Raw genomic sequence first — 13,871 nt, forward strand, 5'->3', positions numbered from 1 at the left:
AGGTTCTGCAGTTGTATTTCTAAATCACAGTCAGTGAAACTGTGCTCAGTGCAGGCTCTCACACTATAGGTCTTGGTACTGCACAGTACATGAATTCTCAGGTTCTTTGACAAACAACATTTCAGTTCTCTCTTCTGGTGTTATTCTGATATATGAAAAGGACTCTGCAGTTAAAATTAACAGTGCTTTCTTGGGAATGTGCTAACCTTGTTTTTGTAATTCTAATATATTTCAGAAAATGCACTTAAACCAGCTATTAACAGTTTTACCTGCAAGGTTTGTATTGCTGTATGATGCAAATCACCTTAAAGAAATGGCAAAATAACAGGGACAAGATCAAATGTGAGCTCTTACTTGGTTGACAGGTTAATACATAGGATCATGACAGTATTTGCTTTGGAACGTAACATTTCAAAGTTAGCAAGGTGGATAAATACTTCAGAATTAGCAAAAAAAATAATCAGTGTTGGTGTTTTTCTTTTTCAGCTGCCATTGGTTTCAGTAAGGAATTAAGTAATTCAGACTTAAATGAGGGTTGTTGTTTTGTTGGTGGTTTTTTTTGGTGGGTTGGTATTTGTTTGGATATGACCTTTCTGTTTCATAAAGTCTAACACCTGATTAGCATGACGTGGGATTTGCACTTACAAAGCTTTTCCTGTGGGTTGCAAAATAGAGTAATGATGTAAATATGTTTTTAAACAACATAATTGTAACATTGTTTTATTAAAGTACTGCAAATAGTGAACTTCAGTCAACTTCAAATTCTGTATATTTGTATAATGTGCTAATACATGTCTCGGGCTAGACTGATGTCATTATTAAATAAGGATGGTTTTGTGCACTTGGTGGTTTTGGGAGCGAAAAGCTGATGTATAGTATTTTAAGCTTTTTTTGTTGTTGTTGTTCGTTGGTTTTAGGCCTGATTCTTCGTTCTAAAAATATATGTTTATGGTTTTAAGGTTCTTCTACTAGGTTTGTTTTATTCTAAGGAGAGTGAAGCATCTACATATTAGTAACTGATGCCTTATGCAAACAGAAATGAATGCTGTCTTCTTGCTGTGCTAGTTTCCACCATATAGAGCACATCCCCTTTTTACCTAAAATATCTGTGTTGACATGAAGAAGTACTCAGCAATCCTTTTTGCTTACTCCTGAGCATAAACATGGTTCTCTTTTTGCAAACTAGGGCAGGGAATGTATCTGAGCTTGGTACAAGACTGCTTGTGTGAAGAGAGTTAATTTCTGGACACTTCCAAGTTAGGCTAAATTCTCAGATTGACTATAAACTCTGCCTTCTCATTGCACTCAACCTCTCTCACCACAAAGAAAAGCTGTAGAGAACTGAATGAGATACTTGATTCCTGTATGGCTTTCTTGTTTGCTTTTTTAATGATTCACAGCCTCAATCAGACAACATGGTTGCAAATCTGCTGCAAAACTACTTTGCCTTGTATGCTTTTGCTGTTTTTTTTTTCTAGAACTTTACTGGCAAACCAACCCAAATGCAGATTTTTTAAATTATTATTTATTTATTTATTTATTTAAAAATAATTGGGACCACTTTACTACTTAGAGATACATTACTTTGTAAGTTTCTAGTGCCATGTACACATTTAATTCATACCAAATAAAATGCATATTAGTTCACTGATCTTAGAAAGTCAGATTTCATAAGGCATCTTTTCTTTCCTAAGACTAGGCTAGCTTTAGTGAATAGTATTTTCAAGGGAGTGGGGAAGGAGGAGGTTTCACTTGTAAATTTTCTATATAGGTAAGTATTTGGAGGTGTAAAATTAAATTGCTGCAAATGAGCAGAAATTTCAGTACTCAGTGCATTTTACACATCTATTTTAATATCTGTGGCCTGTTTTGATTATTTTTCTTTCTTTTTTTCCTAAACTTTTACCTGCAAACAGTTAGATTTCCCAATAACTGACAAATCCTTCCGCTGGGATTCGATTTGTACACTTGTGTCTGATGAGGTCACTGCTTGTTGTTATGATACAGAAAAGCCTGTGTCTATTTTAGGCATTTACTGTACATTTCTCCCGTGAAAAGAGTGAGATCGTGTCATCTCATGCTCCCCCTCCGCAGGTCACTTCCTGCAGCAATATGGACTAACTTAAACCTCGTGAGTACTGAACTGAGCGTCTCTTGCAGCCTCTAGTGTAAGAACCACACCTTGGGTTTGTGATATTATTGAATAAACACCGTAAGGGGAACACACTTCTAGCTTGAACTCAGATGATGTGCATTGTGCAAAGACATCACTTTTCCTTAACTCTGTTTAGAGTGGTTTTTTTTCCTGTGCCATTCAGGGAAAGGTAGGAAATACCTTTCACTGAGAGCTGCTACTCTACTTAGCTCTGGTCAGCTGAAGGCCCCTACTGGGTTAAACAAGGCATTTTGGGAGGTTTTTTCCCCCCAGTATTCCAGAGCTGCCTTTAAAATACTGCAGCTGATATTCTGTGTTGTCACATTTATTTCAAAGACCTCTTTTCTTTTTTCTTTTTTAATATGTGTATATAATCCTTTCTGTCTCTTTCTGTTTACTTTTTTGGTTTGTTTTTATTTTACTACTTTTAAATTTTGATTCATCATTCCATGTTCACATGCGTCTGTATCAATTACATTGGCTTATAGATTAAAAAGCAACAACCCTATCCTTTGAAATATGATGCATAATAGGAATACCTGGGATCTTACCTGTCAGTAGCTGGGATAGCTGAAAAAGTAGATGGAGATAATTCTGTCTGAAGCTGGGATAAAATAAAATAAAACTACAGAAGTTTGTTGTATTGCCAGATTTATCTGTACTTGTCATGAATCTGGGACCTTTCTTGAGGGTGCAACACATTGATAGGCATTGTAAAGTATTATAAAGATCATTAAGCTTTTAAAAAGAAAAAAGGAAACAATTGATGGATCTTCATGGCAGTTGTTGAAAGCCCCAAAGTTTGTTTTAACAAGTATTTTTGCTACAGATTTTCTGTATTTAAAAATCAAAGTTTATCTTCTCAAGGATCCTAAATGGTATGTTTCATGTTTTGGAGTGCTTTCTTTGGTGTCAGCACCACTCAATTCATAATGTCTTCTTCAACTAACTGCATTTGCTACATCAGCTGTAAGAATTGACCTGTAGTCATCTCACCTTGAAACCTGAATTATTGAAGGCCCTTTGATTTGGAAACTTTGGTTTGAACTGTCAGCTTAGGCCTGTGACAGCCATGGGAAAAAAATACTGGCCATGTTGCTGAGTGTCTGATCCTACTGTTGGAGGTGCTGCATCTAAATAATGCTTAGAGTGACCCCAGGAAAGCAGTTTTGAGTAGGGGCTGCATCCTGTGCCAGCCACTTTTCACTGGAAATTTCCAATATACTCTATTCAGCCACTGATGGCACCTATGCACTGCCTGCTCCAGATTCAGGATTTGCAGACACCCTTATTTTGAGTTGAATATGAAGGAGAAAGGCCATGTGTTACAGTCTAAGAGTTGCAAAATTCTTCCTTTAATAGGAATGCAAAAGGATTTTTGCCTTTAAGTTGTAATTAAGAACTAGGAGAGACTCAAGAACTAATTCTGCTTTTTAGAGAAGACTTTCATGGAAGATGTGTTGGTAGGGAAAGTGAGTGATTTTTTTCCCCCACCTTATTTCAAAGCCTTTGTTGCAGTTCTGTGCATTTTCTAGTGCACTTCATGCCACAAAGATTCTGATTGGAAGTCAAACAAAATTAAAACTTTATTAGTCCAGTGTAAAGAAATAAAACCATGCAAGAATGAAGTTTCCTTTCAGTGTAGATGAGCTCAGGCTTAAGCACAACTGGAATCAGTGGAGTTTGTGTGACATGAAGTGACAGGTCAGACAGGTTATGGCTGCTTGAGCTGCAGAGCCTGTTTTGCACATGTGGTGTTTTTAAAACATCTCATGCCTTGTTTTGGCAGAGTCGTTCCCGGTGCTTTGAGTTTTTACATCATTATTTGCCTCCATTAAGTAGAGATACAGAACTCTTGGATTGTTAGGATTTCACTCCATTATGTGAAGGTTATATATGAGCACTGAGATACAGAAAAAATGAGTAGTGAATCAGAAAAAAAAGCCAACTCTAAATCTTTATTATCTACCATAAGAAGTTGCTTAGTTAAGTAGTTTGAGTCTGTTTAAAAATCTGTTTGATCAGAAAATTGAACAGAAGCCTCCAATTTGTTTTCATTCTTCTGGTGTAGAAAACCAGCTCAATCTTAGTAGGTGCCAAATCTGATAGTTTGTTTTTGGAACCTGAATTGAAAACTGTAATGACCTGTTTAAGCTTTGAGGGTGGGCACAGATCAAACCTTAGAACAGTTAAGATCCCCTGGCATTTCTGAGTATTGCAGACTTTTGTGTGCAATGTTAACATAGATTGTGACTGAACAGGAGTAACATGTATGCAACCAGTTCTGCTAAAACTATTTCTCTGAGCTGTTAGTGATCTGATAAAAGAGCTTATCAATAGCCTGTTGCTGGATAAGTACTGTGCCCCAGCCATGCACTGAGCAAGGTAACTCTGTCCTTCCCCACACACCCAGTCCATCCCCTTGCAGGAGGGCAGTGTGTCTTTGTAGTTATAAACCAGCCATGTGTGTCACTTAGAGAGCAAGTGTCTAAATTTATCATCTCTTGCCTGGCCATGTTCCAGCTTGTCCCTTTTCCTATTCTTTCCTGCAAACATGACACCTCATTGATGGTGCATGTGTGGTATTGCAGCTTGAGATGATTTTTTTAATTTTACTTTTTTTCAGAGCTGCCTTTCACTCTGCTTTCTCTCTCTCTCTCCACAGTTGTCCAGGAGTAAGAGTAATTCTTACTTCTTTATTTTTCTTTTTTCCTTTTTTCTTTTTTTGTTTCCTTTTTTCTTTTTCTTCCGTTTTCTTTAGTGGACTGAAAATCAAAGCTTTAACCCTTGGCCCTTATGCAAGCCTGAGTAGTTGCTGTCTGTCTGAATAGTTAGAAGTCATAGTATTTACTTTTAACAATTTAAACACTCATATGCTTATAAAAATATTCCAAGGCCAGGCAACAATCTCTGCTTTGAATACTAAATAAAAGATTAGCACTCAAATATAACTGCTCGTTATAGCTCAGTATTAAAAGGTCTCCTAATTTGCAGTAATAAATGCCTTTTAACTGCACCAAAAGTAGTATTTATTCAGTCTGCATGCTTTTAAACTCGGATTGTATTTCAGGTAACAAAGTAAATTGAGGCAATGTTTTATAGCATCTCAAATTGCTATTGCTGTCTCTGCAATGCATTCTTACTGACTTTTTTGCCCAATTGGCTGATATTGATGTAGTTGGCATTGCTGTTCTGTGGTGTCAAAACAGGGTTGGTATTAGATAGGCAGAGAACTGTACTTAATTTGGCATATTTTATACGGGGCATCTCTTGCTAAGAATCAAACTTATTCAATATTAATGTAAAATTTAAAAACAATTTAAGAGTTTATTGGGTGTATGGATTCACAAAATGGGGACTTCAGCAAAATCAGTATAGTCCGAGTTTTTGCATCCACTGTACCTTAACTGTGTGCATTTGAAACTTAGATGCATCTGTTCTTGTGATATTATCACATCTAATTATGTTATTTTTACATTTTTTAGGCTTTACTGCGATCACAACAACTAATCCCATTTGGTTGGTGAAGACACGATTACAGCTTGATGCAAGGTAAAGTGGCAATAGGGAACCTCACTGCTATGATAACATTGTACTCAAGTTTTGTGAATCTGTTTTCACTCCAAAGTAGAATGTATTCTTAAACATTCAGCATTTCAGATTTGCAAAGTTGATGCTGGTCTCTCTACAAGTTTTACTATCACTTCTCTTTTTAATCTGTTCTGAGACATGCTTGAGGCACTGTAGTAGACTGACAAGAAAATTTGGAATTAATTACAAGGCTAACAATTTCATTAAAATCATGTTCTTCCAACCAAATGCTTACATTTTCATTCAGTAATACATTCTCTTTAACTGTTGAGCTAAACATTCCTGAAATACAGATTCAGTATTATAGCAAATGTTTAGAAAAAGGCTTTAAACATCCTCAGGTACTTATTTTTATTCTGTGACTTGCTCACTCAGACCTCTGCTGGCACAATCCATGTGCCTGCACTTGCAGCTGTAGTGAAGAACATCTCGTGCAGTGTTATCATGGGTTTGCATAGTTGTGTACAGTATTCTAACTGCTTCAGTATGCACAACTCAATTTAGTGAGCAAGCTCAAAATGGGAATAAAACTTCATTTGCCAAATACTGCTTGGAATAAGGATGTCTAATGAGCATTTTCCTTGACATCAGCAGTGGCTTAGTTCAATCAAACAACAGCTCCCAGTTACTCTGGTTGCTGTGCCAGTTGTTTGCTGAGGGCTGTAATGCTGAGGGCTGCTGTTTCAACTCAGCCACTGAATGCTGTGGAGCTCTTTATTGAGGCAACGCTTAGGGCAAATCCATTATGCAAAAGGAAATGGTCATTTTTTTCTCATGAGTTGCTGACATTGATAGTCCATTTGGGAGTCTGTTTCCAAGCAGTTTAGTCCTTTATTGTGTGAGAGTTGGGGAGGCCTAAAGCTGCTCAGCTTTTCAGTGTAATACTTTGTCTTTAGTCACTGTGTGAAGTTTGCTTGGATTCCCTGTAATGCTTTACCTGTGTTTAGTGCTGAAGGCCTTTGAGACTGTGACTTGGAGCCCCTCAGCATCAGTGTTGAGTATTTCCTAAGGCTTCTTGTCACTACAAACCTATTGAATTAATATTCCAGTCTCTCTGATTGCACCAGTTGATACTCTGACTTGTTTTCTCCTTTTTAGGAATCGTGGAGAAAAGCGAATGAGCGCATTTGAGTGTGCCCGCAAAGTTTATCGCTTGGATGGCTTTAGAGGCTTTTACCGGGGAATGTCTGCATCCTACGCAGGCATATCTGAGACTGTTATTCACTTTGTCATTTATGAGAGTATTAAGAAAAAATTACTGGAGTATAAGACTGCTGGTGCCATGGACAATGAGGATGAATCTGTAAAAGAAGCATCGGACTTTGTTCGAATGATGATGGCTGCTGCCACTTCCAAAACGTGTGCAACATCAATAGCATATCCCCATGGTAAGTGGGACATGTGCAGCTGAGACCCTGAGGCAGATCCATCAAAGGGAGTCTTAGTGAGATTTGTAGCCAACTTTGGTTTACTTGCTCAAGAATTTGTCTGAATATCAGATTTAGCAGGTCAACGTGAGTATAGTATTCAGAAATGGAAGTGCTTTACAGTGGATATCCAGCATGGCCTTTTCTTAGGCAATGTTTATTGTGCCAAGGGATTGGCCAGAGTATGGCCCAAGGTACCCAAAGAGGTACTCTTTCATTGCATTTCCATATACTCAGCAATTTTTCATAATGTGCCACCAGGTTCTTGTCTCCCTTCTAGGGATGGAGGCAGTTTGTTTGTCAGTTGGACTTGATCTTCCTGCAAAGTAGTTGCGTATACATTGTTAATGAACTGAGAACTGAATGTATGTCAGCTTCTGAGCTAAAATGTAACCCCGAGCAACAATCCTCTTTTGGATTATAGCTAAGCAAATGAACTTGCCTTGTTTAGTCAAATATCTAATACTAGCTCTCTTCTTACGCTCTCTTCTTATCTAATACTAGCTCTCTTCTTCTTCTTCTTTGCTACTCTCTCTTCCTCTTCCTTTTTTTTAAGGAGGAGTTGTGAGATTGAGAACTTGGGATGGGGTATTTTTGTGTAAAAATCCCTGATCAGTTGCTGGGAAAAATAATAAAAAGTGGTGAATGTAACCACTCAATTTTTCTTTTTTTCCACTGGTTTTCTTTGTACAGAGGTTGTACGAACAAGACTAAGAGAAGAGGGAACAAAATACAGATCTTTCTTCCAGACACTCTCTTTGCTTGTGCGAGAGGAAGGGTATGGCTCCCTTTACCGAGGTCTAACTACACACCTGATCAGACAGATTCCAAACACGGCTATCATGATGTCCACCTATGAAGTTGTAGTCTACTTACTTGATGGATAGCAGTGTGACAAGGTGGAAGAAGGTGGAAGACTGAAAGACTGGAGTGGACCACTGAATGTCAATGCCAATGTGGTGGGCTAAAGGAGCATTGTATCAGGAGCAAGCAGCTGTGGACGAAACAGAAGGTTGATTGTGGGCAACTCTGAATCATTTTGCTGCCTTTATTGTGTGGTCTCATGTCAATGTGACAAATGGGAACTGCCCCTTAGGGAATGCCTTCATACATCTCTTAATTCAGAATTATCCTTTTCTTTTCATCTGTTAAACTAGACAAAGCCATTAAGTAATCTTCAGAGACATGATAGGTGAGGGAGGGGACATGAAATATGTTGTTGGCAATCCTATTACTTTCTCTTAGTGATTGCTCTCAGCTACATCGTTTTTGTTCTGTTTTACTGCACAGTAACCTGTTGGAGGAATGGGCAAGACAGTACTTTCATAGCTTTCTATACCTGAAACTTCCATTTAGTTGCTCTGAAGATTCATAGAGACTGAGGGACTGAGGTAGTGTGGTAAGTGTGTGAAGTTTTCCATGTTGCTACCTCAAGACAAAATATGGTGCAGGGACCCAGAACAGTTATTTCTTCACTACAAAAGTTGATACCTGTTGTAGCTTTCTGGTTTTGATTGTTCATTTTGTTTTTTTTTACCTTGACGTTTGAGCAATGTTGGTTGAGAGAGAGTCTGATTGCTCAACTCTTCAGGTTATGAGTCTGTTAATGTTGGTGTATGTAGGCTTCTGGTCCTGCTGCATCATGCTTTTTCTTTTCTGGAACTTTTCCTAAGTAAGAGAGGCCTATGGAACATTGTCCTGTATCATCAGTTTTCCTTGCCAATGTGTTCAGGTCACTCACACAGCTAAGGAAGTTGCTGAATGCCGCTTCATAGCCTTTTTCAAGATTTGTAATGTGATTAGAAATCTCAATTAGTCCAGCCTCCCGTTTGTGAAGACAGGATTCACTCAGATTCATGCTGCCTAAGCACAGGTTGTATTACCCTTAAATATCTGGCAAATCCTGCCTTGGATTACCAGTGTTTGTATGGGAGTACTGGAGGAGAACACATATCACTGTGGCTAGGATGACCAGAAAGCAGAAACCAGTTGAAGTTGTGATAGATCCTGTCAGTGCAGACAGGCTCTGTGCAGAAGGATGGAGAAATTGTAAATAATATTTTCTTGAAAGCATTCCCCCTCATAAATGCTGTATGACTTCTGTCAGCTTGAGCCTGTGTACTGAGCTATAACCTTGTCCTCCACATTGTCTGATTATTCAGGCATTGGTTTTGTTCTGTAAGCCAATTGCAAATTAATGCCTTGCATTCAGCAGTGAGGCTTAGCTGGTTTATTCTGTCATAATTTACAGATTTTTCCAAAATCATACAACTGGAGTGTCAAGCAGTTTAATGTTACAGGAAGTTACACAGTTTTCCAGACAGATATCTTCTCAGTCTGCATCCACTATCCTGATGAGGAAGATGATATAAGTTGGGGTCAATAGCTTTCTCCATATAAATGCTGCTACACTGGCATGGACAGAACTGTGCTCTCAGCTCTTCCAGTGTGGTACTTCAGTACACTTGAACTGTGCATCATGTGCAATGGCTTTATTTTATGAATGACTTCTTATGCACTTTGTGGCCTTCTTAGGGCTTATGACTTTTCTTCCTCTTACTGATTATCTGGAATCAAACCGTGTTTGAAATATGCAGTTTGGTTTTAAACAAAGCATGTGGTTTGATTTCTGTGTAAGCTGTGCAGGAGTTTATGCTGTAAATCCATAGCATCTCTGTGGCACTGGTTCTGTAGGCTCTCTGTAAAACCTCAAAGCTTGCAGAACAATGTCTGGTTTTTGGTTTTTTTTTTTGTTTGTTTGTTTGTTTGTTTTCCATACAGTGTCAAAGTATTTCAGTATTTAATGTAATTCTCTGTATTAATTGCTCATCCTCTACAAGCCACCCATAGTAAGTACATTTACCTTGCAGTGCTGTATTGACTTCCCTGCTTGGAAAATGTTCCCTTTTTAAAGACTGCATGGTCTGAGGGGTGACCATGGTGAGCTTGATTGTCTCAAAGAAGTGAAAGGAGTGCTTAAATGTGTTTTAAAGTGGGCTTTTTCTAGTGGTCTCCCTAGGAAAAGACTGGAGTATTTATGACTGACCTAAGCCTTGATGTGTGCTTTTGTTCAGATAAATAAATGCAGTAATAGTGACTTACTGTAATTTTTGTAATGTAGAAAGTGGGTCACCCTTCAGGTTATCTAGGTTACTCAGTCATAGCCAAAACTTAAATTGGCAAAGAAGATACTCAGCTTTGGAGTTCATGAACACAGTGAACACTTGGAGTAGCCTAGGCTTAATGAGTTTCTCTCCTCTCTTTGGATACGTTGTCCCTTGGTTCTGTGTTAGTCTCCGGTTCCTGGGTATTCCCTGGGTACTGTGTGTGTGCCTTCTCTGGGTAAGAGCAGAGCCCCTGGAGGTGATAAGTAGGACAGTTAAACAAGGACAGTTGAATATGGGATATAACAGCCAAAAGCAGACAATCAGCTTATTACTCCACCTCTTTAAAGGATGTTCCAGCTTTGTTTTAAACTTCAGGGGTGATCAGTTTGGCTTCTTTTTCATAACCAAACATTACCCAAATATTTCTTGGGATTTTCATTATTTTTAAACTACAAGTACCTCCAAAATTACCTCTGATATATTTCCCAAAGATCTTTAAATTATTTATGTAGTTTTCTTGATATTTATTATAAAAACTCAAGGGAAATAACAAGATGCTTCATTCAATAATATCTTTAACTACAGAGCTGAAAGCAGTTCACTTAAACTTGGTCATCTTGATTTGTGTTTGGATGTCATGTATGTATGTCCCACTTGTGTGTGCTAGACGATAGGACGAGTGAAGAACTCTTCAGTCACGAATCCGTTCCTCATTTCCCGGGCTGTGTTCGGAGCCGAGGTTGGCGCGCAGCGGGGCTGCAGCTGCGCGGTACGGCCGGCAGGTGGCGCGCCCTGCGCGGAGTCACGGCGCGGAGCCGCAAACGGCCCCGGGAGCGGCGTGCGGAGCTCCGTGCTGTCTGCCCCGCTCTCTGCTCTCCCTGCTGGGCACTGCGCTCACGCCAGGGAGCTGTGGAGATGGCTGCTGTTGGAGTGGTTACTGAGACATCGCCTGCCCACTTACCCATCTCGCCCCTGTCTTTGTTTACCTAACGCACTCCGCATCTTCCCTTGTTGATTGAGGTGTTAATGACAGTTTCTGCTAGTCTGTTTTTTGTACATCTGCAACATTCCTCAGACTGCAGCATTGTAAAAGAATGCTTCCAGATACAAGAGTGGAGAGCCTTTATAAATGTTGCTTCCTGTTTAAACTGTTCAGATTTGGAAAACAAGCTGAATGCTGAAGTGTGCCTAGGTAAATGTACTACTTTTTTCAACTTTCTGTCTGTTAAGACTGAGTTATGTAATTTTTTTCAGTTCTTCTATTTAAGAGTCTGCCTACCCTGCATATGTGAACATGACTATGCCCTCAGAGTCATAGCTAAACACTCACAGATGACAGATTGAGAATACTTCAGTACTCATGTGAGGTTTGCTATTCTTGCATACATGTAGTTGGCTGTAAACTATGTGCATTTACTCTGTATTTATATAGTTAACTTTTTGTTTGGATTGCTTTAAACTTCAAAGCAAATTAAAATTATGTGCTTCTATTCAAATGTTGCCTGCTGTGCTAAACTGTACACTGTTTTTAACCTTTGACTTTTTCTATTATTGATACATACCAGTGCCTGCACAGTTGTGATTAAAAATGAAAAATTCATTAGCCCAGTGAATGATTTTATCTTGTACCATTTTATAGTAGCTGAAAATAAGGTGTGCCTATTGTACCTTTAGTGTGGCCTTTTTGGAGGGATTCATGGATCACTTAAACTAGTAGGTGTTGATGCAGATTTGAACACAGTTACCTCTACACAACCAAGTGACCCTGTCTGTCAACTGAGATTCTGGGGCTAGTGACCACAAAACTTGTGCCCATTTGAAGTGCCAGCTAGCACAAGCCACTGCTGACAAAACCAAAGGGCAGTAATTCCTTAAAATGCTCAGAGTTAATTGCATGTGAGGTCATAACCAAGTCCTTGAACTTCACACGTTGTTAGATGTTGTTTTTCTTACAATAGCTCACCAGCTATTGATCTGAAGTCTGTCCTGAGCTTCCTCACTACTCATTCTGCAAATGCATACATGGGGTTTGTTTGGTGAATGCTGCTTTTCCCCCTCAGTGTGTGTTCTGAGTCTTTGCAGCCTCTAATACAGAGGCAGGCTTGATGTCTCTGATTTGATTCTTTCAGCTATTCAAAACTACTTCAAAACTGGCATTAATCAGCACATCTGGGATACCTTTTTTCTTTCAGTAGGTGTTACTGTGAATTGCCCTACCTTTTTCACACTTTCTAGCTCCCAGGCCAGACAGGCTTAGAAGTAATCAGTCTGCTGGAACCAGTACAGGCAACCAGTGTGCTTATCCCGGACCCATCTGAAATTACACCTCTGACTGGCATAGCTGTAATTGTCTGTAATTGATCTTTCACTTTTACCCTGCAAAGGAGGCACTTTGGCAGGGCAGAGCTCAGGGGAAGTCTGTGGGGATGTTTTGAAGCTCATACTGCTTTACAGCCCCTTCTGCTAGAGCAGTTATGTTGAACTTGTCACAGTCAAAAAGGTTGTGTGTAAAGTGAAGGTGAATTTAAAGTGCTAATTGGTTATGACTTGGCATTAATGCAGCAGTGCAGTCTTACAGAGATGCAGCCCAAAAGCATGTGAGGTGTGACAGTGTTGTCTTTCACAAAGGAAAGTCCTTAAATTTGATAATGCACTTACAATAAAATGTACTCCCAAAGACAAACACTCCCCTCATCTTGAGTGTGCTGCTGCCAGCCACTGTGCTCTGTGCTAACTCAGAACATTCTTATCTTCTTGCACAGCTTCTGTAAAAGGCAGGAAATGCCAGGACTGCAGTCCAGTTTTCATGAGCAAATTGATGCAAACAGAATGGTGTCTTGAACTGTGAAAGGCATTTTAGAGCACAGGATCTTCTGTTTGGATAGATGGAATGTTTCAAAGGGTGCTCCTGAGACTGGGCTCACTACTGCAGACACCTCAGTGATGAGGCTGTGTGAAGTTGACTAGAAGCTTTCCAAGACAAGCTCAAGATGGTGAAGTGCTGGTAATTCCAGATAAACCTCTACAAAGGCAATGTTTCCTCCATTATCTGTGTCTGTCTGAAGGCTGGTAGCTTTTCCTAATCCTGTTCTGTAGCAGACACTGGGGATGGGACTGAAGATGTGCATGCTTCCCTCTAAAGAGAAAAGGCCAGTTCTCCTAGGACTGCTCAGTGTTCTCTTCGGATAGACTTTGGCTAAATGAGCACCAGCAAGAGCCTTTTGGATTTGAATGCTGAAGGGAGAGCACACCTCCTGAGAGAAGGTGCTCCCCAGTTTCTGTGTTTATCCTTTAGATAGGAAAAGGAAGTGAATGCTAAAGAAATAACTGTTCTTGCCAAGAAAGCCCAGTAATTGTGAATCTGTTCCCAGAAATGGGTCATTCTTCAAGGAATTCTGTGAGAAGTCACAATGGATTTTCCAAGGTATTCTCTTTCAGTCTGTCCTGGAGTGAGGTCTGCTTGGGGAACAGTTTCCTTCCTCATTCCCTGGAAATAGTTGAAGACAGATCCTGCTGTTAAGGCCTTCACTGACCAGAAATGTTACTTCCTGCAGAAAATCGTTAATGATGTGCAAATTACTTTTTTACCCT

At 39.4% G+C, this 13,871-nt stretch overlaps 1 protein-coding gene across 1 annotated transcript in view; it reads left to right on the plus strand.

Annotated features, from left to right (window-relative positions):
- The window catches only part of SLC25A36 (solute carrier family 25 member 36), a 29,523-nt gene extending 17,640 nt beyond the window's left edge, over positions 1-11,883 (plus strand). The window contains exons 5-7 of the mRNA XM_009089233.4: positions 5,641-5,707; positions 6,845-7,134; positions 7,867-11,883. Coding sequence (XP_009087481.1) covers positions 5,641-5,707; positions 6,845-7,134; positions 7,867-8,060 — 551 coding nt within the window. The 3' untranslated portion in view covers positions 8,061-11,883. The remainder of the gene's footprint in view (positions 1-5,640; positions 5,708-6,844; positions 7,135-7,866) is intronic.
- Positions 11,884-13,871: the final 1,988 nt, after the last annotated feature.

Source organism: Serinus canaria, chromosome 9, assembly GCF_022539315.1.
Source record: "Serinus canaria isolate serCan28SL12 chromosome 9, serCan2020, whole genome shotgun sequence".
Classification (NCBI taxonomy): Eukaryota; Metazoa; Chordata; class Aves; order Passeriformes; family Fringillidae; genus Serinus; species Serinus canaria.